This window comes from Gossypium arboreum, chromosome 4 (genome assembly GCF_025698485.1).
Source record: "Gossypium arboreum isolate Shixiya-1 chromosome 4, ASM2569848v2, whole genome shotgun sequence".
Taxonomy (NCBI): domain Eukaryota; kingdom Viridiplantae; phylum Streptophyta; class Magnoliopsida; order Malvales; family Malvaceae; genus Gossypium; species Gossypium arboreum.
The window spans coordinates 93,300,985-93,310,625 of NC_069073.1; the positions used below are offsets into that span (position 1 = coordinate 93,300,985).

The 9,641-nt window shown below is 37.7% G+C and overlaps 1 protein-coding gene across 2 annotated transcripts; it reads right to left on the reverse strand.

Annotated features, from left to right (window-relative positions):
• Nucleotides 1–4,164: 4,164 nt before the first annotated feature.
• LOC108457943 (embryonic protein DC-8-like) lies at nt 4,165–6,438 on the reverse strand. 2 transcript variants are annotated; one of them, XR_008281511.1, is made up of 3 exons: nt 5,228–6,438; nt 4,560–5,146; nt 4,165–4,467 (listed from the first exon to the last, which is right to left on the reverse strand). XR_008281511.1 is itself a non-coding variant. In XM_053026880.1 (2 exons), exons 1-2 carry the CDS (start codon nt 6,203–6,205, stop codon nt 4,907–4,909), a joined length of 1,218 nt encoding a protein of 405 aa, XP_052882840.1. In that variant the 5' UTR covers nt 6,206–6,438; the 3' UTR covers nt 4,165–4,906. The 2 variants fall into 2 exon arrangements, 1 of the variants encoding a protein (XP_052882840.1); XM_053026880.1 differs by having other exon boundaries at nt 4,165–5,146.
• Between the last annotated feature and the right edge of the window lie 3,203 nt (nt 6,439–9,641).

Genomic DNA, 9,641 nt, shown 5'->3' on the forward strand with positions numbered 1-9,641 from the left:
CTGAATCCCCCACTCTAAGTCCACCAACTAGGGCTCACTGCAAGGAGGGAAGAGGAAGGGGGTGAGTTTGGAAAACTCAGTGTATACAGAAACCCATCCAAAGCCCAATTCAGCTCGAGCCCATTGGGCCTAAGCCCTATTCAGATAACGATTACACAAGAGGTCAAGCCCTTTTCGAATCTGATAGCAAGGCCTTAGCCCTTTTACATAATAGTGTGGCCCATAGGCCCGGTTCAATAATATGAGTATCAATGAAATAATGAATGCAAGCCCATCCTGGGAGACTACTCAACCCACCAACCGCTACACCGCCTGCACCAGCCCTACACACCATGTGGGAATATCTCAACCCACCCAATTACACACACAGTTGCAAAGAACGCACTCAAATTCGATCGATTGAGGCAAAGCCTCCAAGACGTGGATGAACCACTTTCGATACTTCCTCCATTAATACCCCAACCCCATGCAACAGATATTAATAAAAGCATATCATGTAAAATACAACATTGATCAATCATGCAGTTCACCAATTTAAAACCCTAGGGGTATATCGGTAATTTTGCCCTTTAGGGTAATTTGATAATTTTGCTCTTTAGGGGTAATTTCGTGATCTACGCCATGCACAAGCTAATTCAGTAATTTTATCAGTTTTATGCAATTTGATTCCACCATCTACCTAACAGCTAATTTGCCCATCTCTTACCCATATTGGTCCAGTAAGCCCATTGGGCCCATTTGGCCCATCAAGCCCCTTTTTGAAATACGCTAAAGCATCACTTAACGTGCTTACCACCTTGCTGTGCGGATCTAACAATTCCTCTATGACTTGAGAGCATTCACATACTTACATGACCATGAAATGCCGGAATTTGGCATTTAAACTTTTCTTAATTGAACTAAGAAAGGGTGTTAATTTTACACACCGATTCATGACGAGCGCTTACGAGATCTCTTTCGATGTCCTACAATTTATTAGCACAGTTCTTATTTACAAACCATAATCACTAAACCCCAAAACTTACTTATCCATGATCGAACCATATCCCTAAAACCTTTGAAACCTTACCTTTTGCCAAAATCGATAGTTAGCTCGAATCCGATTGCTCCAATGAACCACGCCTTAGATTCAACGCTTAAGAAGACTCTAGTCACCGAAAGAAAACATCGTTAAAGACTCTTAGAGCCATATGCCCAAATCGATGACCTCCTAATTTTAGAGACTTGCTTTTCTTAACTTTGCAAAATAAGAACAGATCCGAGATGATACGTACTTACCCCTTACTCCCACTTGATTTCCACGCAATCTAGTGTAGATTTATCTATCAAACGATGGTAGAACTCGATTCCCCAAAGTCTTGAAGTTTCGGCTATAAGCCCCCAAATCTATGGTTTTTCGACTTTTGTGTGATGAAGAAGATGATAATGTGGGCTACAACCTTGAAGTAGAATTGCGGTCGAGATCTAGGATTAAGAAAAGATAATTGAAAATTAATAAAACAAAAGAACATAGGAGAACACGGCTTTGAAGAAATCGGCACAAGCAATGATCACAGGATTTCGCTTTTATGGATTCGCAAAAGTATTGATGAATAGCAGGTATGATGAATAGTTTTGAAGAAGAAGAAAGAAAAATAGAAGAAAAGGAATAGGGAGGTGGTAGTTTGGCTAGAGAGGAAAAAGAGAGGAAAAACAACCCTAAGGTGTTAAAGCGGAAGAAAACGGCACCACTCAATACCCTAAGTGCCAAATACTAACAACATAGCCCCTGCCGATTTTTCCTCTTCAATTCCCATAATTCGCCAACTCCTAGCCTCATCCAAATCCCTTAAATCTCTCCCTTATCCCTCCTTAATCCAAGCATTTAAACCGATCCAACTCTCCTTTAGCGAATCCACCGAACTCCAACACTTACCCCTCCTGCACTAAAAAATAAATGCATCTATTTGCCAACACAGGAATCGATCCTTGCCTTCCCAAAGCTCCACATGCCACTCTTCTAGGAGCCTAGTGGCGTCACCCTTGCCACTTAACCAAGGCTCTTTTGTGATGCAATTTACCCATCACTCCACTTAAGGCCACTTAGCCGTAACCCCTAACTCCTAAGTCTAAAATTCCAAAAATTCAACTGGTTTTGGCCAACTCATGGGCCTTCTATAAGCCCATTTACCTACTCAAAATACTAATTCCACATCCAAATACAAAATTTTAAAAATCTTTACAAAATATTGAAAATCGCGAATAAACCCAAAAATCAGGATGTTACAAATATATTGCATTTATATGGTTTTTTTTTGTATATTTTCTTTTTTCTACGTTTATCAATGAGTGAGTTAGTTTCTTAATTAGCTACTCTCCTCGATGTTCCCTCTAGGTGTAGACATGTTGGCTAACTGTGCCCTAGATTCCTACAGTAATTGCATAACCTCGATTGGTCTGCCCACTCCCAAATATCCATATAATATCATATACAAGTTGAGTTTGGTTGACCTTTTGGCTTGCACCACATGTTAATATCAGGTACCTACTAGAAAGGAGCTGACTATATGCTTTCATTTGGGATAAGTAGGAATTCAGATTCCCAGACATTATATGTGTGTTATAGTTTGTAAACTTTGTCAACGTAGGTCATACAATCTACACGTGTCGACATGTCGATGTTACATGTGCACATGAATAACGAAGTACTTGAAATCTCCCTCAGGAGTTTTCAGTAAGGCAAAAAAACCAAGCCAATAATGTTTTAAAATTTTAACCTAAGATTCTATGGTTGTAGTTTGAAAATTACCCTAGGAATCCTGGGTTTTAGAGGCACAAAGTTAGGGTTAGGGTTGCGGTTGAAATGGCCAGAGAGAAAACCTATACGACGCGTTTTCGTCTAAAATGGCAGTGAAAACGCTTCCTACAGGGCATGTTTTCTCTCTGGGCATTTCAACCCTAACCTTAGCCCTAACTTTGTGCCTCTAAAACCCAGGATTCTTAAGATAATTTTCAAACACTACAACCCGAGAATCTCGGGTTGAAATTTCAAAACATTATTAACATGATTTTTTCCTCCCACATCAATTATATAAATGAGAGTTTCCATCCCCCTATTCCATCATCCCTCTCACCCACCGTCTCCTTTAAATTCATTTTTTTCTTACGTGTTGAAATTTTCAGGTTGAAAGATTTATTCTCTTTTTCTTTCAGGAGAGACATAATCATAGTTTTAAGTTGGTTTGGGTTCGAGATGATGTTGTGGAGCTCGGTGGTCTAAAAATTTCACCTGCCATGTGAGGATGGAGCTATCGCTTGAGAAGCCGGGATCACATTGCAACTCGAAGTCCTAGTTGGCACCGATTAAACAATCACAAGTTGTAGTGTATCTAGGGCTTCAAGTTTTCAAAGGTTATGCTGTAAAGGAGTGGAGTATAACTAAGGCCCTAATTGGTATAGTTTCACCTATCAGAGGAGGATACTTTATAAAACTCATATAGAAATTTAGGTTCATAGTCATAGCGAAAAGCACAGGGACCTCTTTGTATACTCAACTTACTCGTTTTCTCCACGAAAGACTTCGAACTATTGCGTTAACCTATAATAGAATTGGCAGCAACAAGGTTTGCAATGGGGAAGAGTTATTCCGTCCAATTTGCGGTTCTTTTTTTAAACAACACAACAACTCCCCGTTGGAAACCTTGTTGCCTCCAACTTTGTCACAAGTTATAGTAACAAGCTTATCACTTTTGGTGAGACGGATGAAATGCATTACTTAATTATACTGGAAATCCCTTGTGTTTTTTGTTATGATTATGATCTTAGACTTCTGTAAGCATTCTATAAAGCATTCTTCTCTAATGAGGTGAAATTAGTTTTCGTGCCCGCATAATCACTCTCAACTAAACCCTTAGTTATACTCCATCCATTGACAACATGACCTTTATAAACTTAAAGCCATACTAACGCGTGACTGTTTAATCAGAGAGTGAAGACCCATCTTTACACGACAGGTAAAAATTTTAGTTGCATCATCGTAAATTCAATGTCTATCTAAATCAATAAACTTCTAATTTTTAACCAAAAATAAATATTTTACGTTAAAATTAAACTAAATCAGCATTTTTTATTACTTTTAAACAAGACCTGCTTAGTTGACAAAAATTGAATCCCAACTCAACCACGTTTGAACTCGTTTACATTTACATTATATCCCATTGCCTACAAATACAAGTATTTAACTTGGTTTACAAGTATACGATACCTCACGGCCTAAGTTACAAGTAGACAAGAACATATACGCATTTAAAGATGATCCCAAACACTGCCTTCACCACCGCCGACTACTTGGGGCCTGTTTCTTCATTTTAACGATTCTGCATATAATCTATTTTCAAATTTAAGGCCCTTAACTAAATTCTTATTGAGTTCAGTTGTTTTGTGATGTGCAAATATTCCAATATGCTCCATCATCTCACCGGATTTGATCTAAAAGGAATTCCAAAAAATCAGATAAAAAAGAAAAGAACAGAAAATATAATGTATAGGCTTCAACGGGGAAAGCCAATTGGTGTCTTAACTTCATTAGAGGCCCAACATCTACCGGAATCTTTAAAGGAAAACATATAACTCCTTATACGCAATCAAGTCCATGAAGTTGAAATCGGCTTCTGCATTAAAATGAAGAAGAGATCTGGTTATCATGTAACTATAACCCATATTCGCTCTATTAATTTTTGGGTGGCTTTTATTTATACATCATTTCCAGGTATTCCTGATCAAACGAGAAAAAAAGCACTCCATAGCGGAACAAATACAAAAGCAGAAGCAAAACCGTGGAAACAAAAACACCACAATAGTCCACCCACCCTGCATATATATGTACATACTCTCACACACACCAAGGGAATGTGCAGTACTTTAAAGATCACAGATTGGTTTTGTCCGATCGATCATAAACGCCTTCATCATTCACACGCCCCACATCGTTGAAAGTTTGGCCACTCATCTGATCAGATGCTTTCAGTGTAGAAGCAAAAGCTCCTGGTCGTGTATCTTCAACTTTCACCACCACCCTCTCTGAAACCCCACGACCACCATCATCACCTTTCAGCTTCATCTCTTCCATTTTCTGTCTAGCTGACTCCGTTGTTTCGCTCAACTTTTCCTATATTAATTTAACCAAACATTTAGTACACAATACAGTGGTTGACAAAAAAGTGGGAATAATTAAGATTCATATGATTACCTTGGTGCTATCTGCAGTTTCGGATGCCGTGTGCTTCGTTTCTTCAGTTTTTCCAGTGAGGAAGCCCATGGTCTTCCTAGCAGCATCAGCAGCTGAGTCTTTCAACTCCCCAAGCTTACTAACACCGGTATCCTTGCCTTCCTTTGCTTTATCCACAGTATAATCTGAGTATTCCTTCGTCTTCTCCACTGTAGCATCTCTTCCTTCTTTAGCCTTCTCTGCCGCATATTCCGTCCGCTCTCTTGCCTTCCCCGCCGCTTCCTTCGCCTTTTCGGCTGTCATGTCCTTTGCTTCCTTGGCTTTCTCAGCTGCATAGTCTTTATACTCAGAAGCCTTCCCTGTGATATTATCCTTGGCTTCTTTCGCCTTCTGCGAAGCCGAGTCCCTAGTTTCCTTGGCTTTCTGAGAAGCATAATCTGCATAATCAGCCGCCTTACCGGTCACCGCATCCTTGGATTCCTTCGCCTTCTGGGCAACATAATCTCCATACTCGGAAGCTTTACCTGTTACTGAATCCTTTGATTCTTTGGCCTTCTGGGCGGTGGAGTCTCTGGTTTCCTTTGCCTTGTGAGCAGCATAATCTGTATACTCACAAGCCTTTTCCTTGGTAGCATCCGTTGCCTCTTTCGCCCTCCTTGTAGCGTCCTTTGTCTTGTCAGTTGCATAGTCTTTGTACTCACCAGCTTTATCTTTCATCTCCCATGTCTTCTCTGTACCTCGACCAGTGAAATCCTCCGCCTCGTGGCCCTTATTACCTACGACGGCCCCTTTGGCATGCCCGAACGTATCTTGCACCGCCCTCAACATGCTCCCAATAACTCCGGGCCTCTGTTGCTGTTGCGGCGGTGATTGATCCCATTCCTCCCTATAAGCACCTCTTTCTTCATAATCTCTTTCTCTATTAACATCCCTGAGTTCGTCCGCTGCTTGTCTTGCTGCCGCCTCGGCCCTTTGCTCCTTCTCTTGCCTTGTCGCCATTGTTGTTCAAATCTCAAACAAACAAAGAACTCGGTGGAAAACAGATAATAATATTACAGGTAATTCAGAAGAAATGTATATATGATCTTTGGATCTTTGTACGTTTTATAAGCTGGTGAAATGCTTTCGATGGATATGTAAACAATTAGCTTTAATCCTGGGAGGATGACACGTAGGTGAAGAACGTTTAATCTGATTGGTCGCCACGTGTTTTAGTGAGATGATGAGTTCACACGTTGCAGGAACACTTGCAATGCTAGTCTCAGTGATTTATATGAAGCGGTGGATGGATTGGTGCTGCCTGTGGCTGTGACAATCAAAGTCGGTATCTTCTTTATTCATGCAGTGTGTTTCCACGTGTTTTTTCATACGAAAGTCGCACAATACTCGGTAAAATTAGGCATATATATTTAACCTTTTAAACGGTTTTGTTTGAAGAGAAAGTATTTTATAAAACTGTGGTTTTTTATTATTTTTATTTTTTTAATAGAAAAGTAAAAAATTAAATTTTTACTAAAATTGTTTTTGATAAGAAATATTTTTAAGTAACGTGGCAAGGAGAAATGGTGAAAGAGTATCCAATGCTTTGTGTAAAAAAGTAATAAAAAAATATTTTTAGATATCAAGTTAATGCTTGATTTGCATTGCTCTACTGGAAATGTTATACTAGTGTTATATGCTTAGTTTGTCGATGTCGAGGAAGGTGGTCCTAGTTTGACAATAGTTTCAGTTAATTTGTTTCGAGAACAGGAAGCAGAAAGTCCAACCACATGATTGTGTAGTGTTTTCATGACATTGTTGGAAAGCTCATATTAGGGAATGTAGGAATCATCAATGGGAAGGCATTCTTTGGTTTTAGCTCTCGATTTTCAACTTTGGTGTACAGTCGAGGTTAGTTAGTAACTCGAACATTGAGACCCCGACACGAAATTTTGTGGCTACTTTTTCAACTTTGGAATGCCAATGTTCTATACTAGAAACACTTATGCGAGTATCCCATCAAGTTACATGGGTGCGCAATTCTTAAGTAATGTTTTAATGTAGGGTTGATGAGAACAGATGGTATTCTCCCTACAGTAACATCCTAAATTAGGGTCTAGTCGGAACAGTGGTTTTGAGACCACAAACCCGAAATAAAAATAATTATTTTATAATTATTTGATGATCCATGATATGATTGCATGTTTGTGTGAAATTTTCATGAAGGAATTCTATGCCTAAAGTGTCCAATTTGACTTTAGGAACTAAATTGAATAAGTTGTAAATCTTGTGTTCTAGAAGCTTCAAGCATGAAATTGCATTGGATTATTAATTAGAGGTCCTTAAATAGAAATTTGACCAAGTTCTAAAATTTTAGACAAAAATGGGCATGAATAGGAAAAATTGGAAAGAAAGGCCTTAAGGGCATTTTACTCATTTGGTTAATAAAAGAATAAAAAGGGAAAAATCAAGCAAAAATGATGTTCATCTTCTCTAAGGGTGCCAAAATTTGGGGAGTCTCCATAGCTAGGGTTTTCAACTTTTCAAGCTTGATTGTAAGTGCTCCCAAGACCCTTTTTAATGTTCTTTACATTTTTGAAGTTGTCATCAACCGATCTAGCTATTTCTACCATTATTTTGAGCTAAGGTTCATATTCAAAAACTTATCCATGTATGACATGCATGTATTTTGGTGTTTAATGGAGGAATATGAATGTTTGATATGTGATAAACATCTTTTACTAAGTGATTTTTAATGAAAACACCTAAAAAGGACTTGTTTGTAAAAGGTGTAAAAATGAGTAGTAAAATGTGAAATAAAGGAAAATGTTGGCTGATATGAACATGGTGTAGGTTCATCCAGGCTTGGGTAACCAAAAAAATGCATGCATTTCATTTTACGAGCCTAAGGACTAAAGTGTAAATAAGTGAAAAGTTAGGGGTAAAAGGTAATTTTACCAAAGTATGTGTTATTGGTCGATATGAGCAATGTGTGTATTGAACAAGTTAAATTTAGCATTATAGATAAAAAAAAACGTGATTCGGGTCTTGATCGGGGGAAGAACAAGGTTTACGAGGATTAGGCTCGTTTCTATCATTTTGTATCGAGGTAAGTTCATTTGCAAATAATACAAAATGTACCATACTTTAAATGCTTTCATATTTCATGTATGGTAAGTACATATATATTTAATGTGACGTTGTATCATGTGTTTATTGCCTAAATTTTACCATGAATTATGCTTTGATTATTCCATGAATATGTGATTGGTGTTATGAGTATTGAAATCGACGTTACGAGCAAGTTGGATAGAAATGTGGTATCGAAGAATCCCGTTTGAACGTTAGGAATAGTTTAGGATACAAGTGACATGTCACTAAGAACTATGTGATCTGAACTCATTGAGTTGTGGTCTGAGTTCATGATATATGTGACACATGTTTTGGCGTTCTGAGTACTGGTCTTGTATGTTCTACCGGGGACTGGATAGTCCGGCATGTGTTGCAAATGTAACATCCCGATTTTGGGCCTACTCGGAACAGTGGCTTCAGGACCACAAATTCAAGGTCATAAAATTTATTTTAAAATTCTTTTGAGGATTATAGCATGATAATATGATTGTGTAAAAATTTTCTTAAGAAATTTTACCGATTGAGTGGTTAATTTGTGAAAAAGGACTAAATCGCATAAAGGATAAAAATTTTGTTCTACTAGCTAAAGGTGTTAAATAGCTATGGAACATTAAATTTGAGGTCCTTGCTATGTAAATAGACAAGTAAAAATGTGGTGGCTGGACATGGAATTTTTAATTTTGAAATTGGTCAAAGTTAGGTGGGTTGGTGACTTAATAGATAAAAAAAAAGAAAAAAATAGGAAAAGGCTATCATCTTTTCATCTTTCCACTGATTTTTCTCCGAGAAAATAGCCATGGAAGCTTGAACATTTTCAGCAACTTACAACCCTTATTAGTAAGTCATTTTGATGGTCATTTTTGTTGATTTTTGTATTTTTTGAACCCTTATAGCTTAATCTAGCTAATGAAGGGACTATTTTGCACTATGGTTGAAAGTCTAGGGTTTTTCCATGAGAGCATTAATGTTGTTTTCTGAATTTGTATGGAATAAAATGAATCTTGGTTGTTAGATAAACAACTTTTGTTAAGTGATTTTCATGAAAACACCTAAAGAGGACCTTTTTGTAAAAGTTATAAAATAGGTGGTAAATGTGTGAAATAACTGTAATTGTGAGCTGTTATAAGCTCAATAAAGGTTCGGCTAGGCTTGGGTAGTGAAGAAATTGGATGAAAATCATTTTACGAGCCTAGGGGCTAAATTGTAATTATGTAAAAGTTTATGGGTAAAACATAATTTTGCCAAAATATGATTTATGGGCTGTTTTGAATAATGTGATAATTAAATAAGTGAAATTTGTTATTATAGATCAAGAAAAACAGAT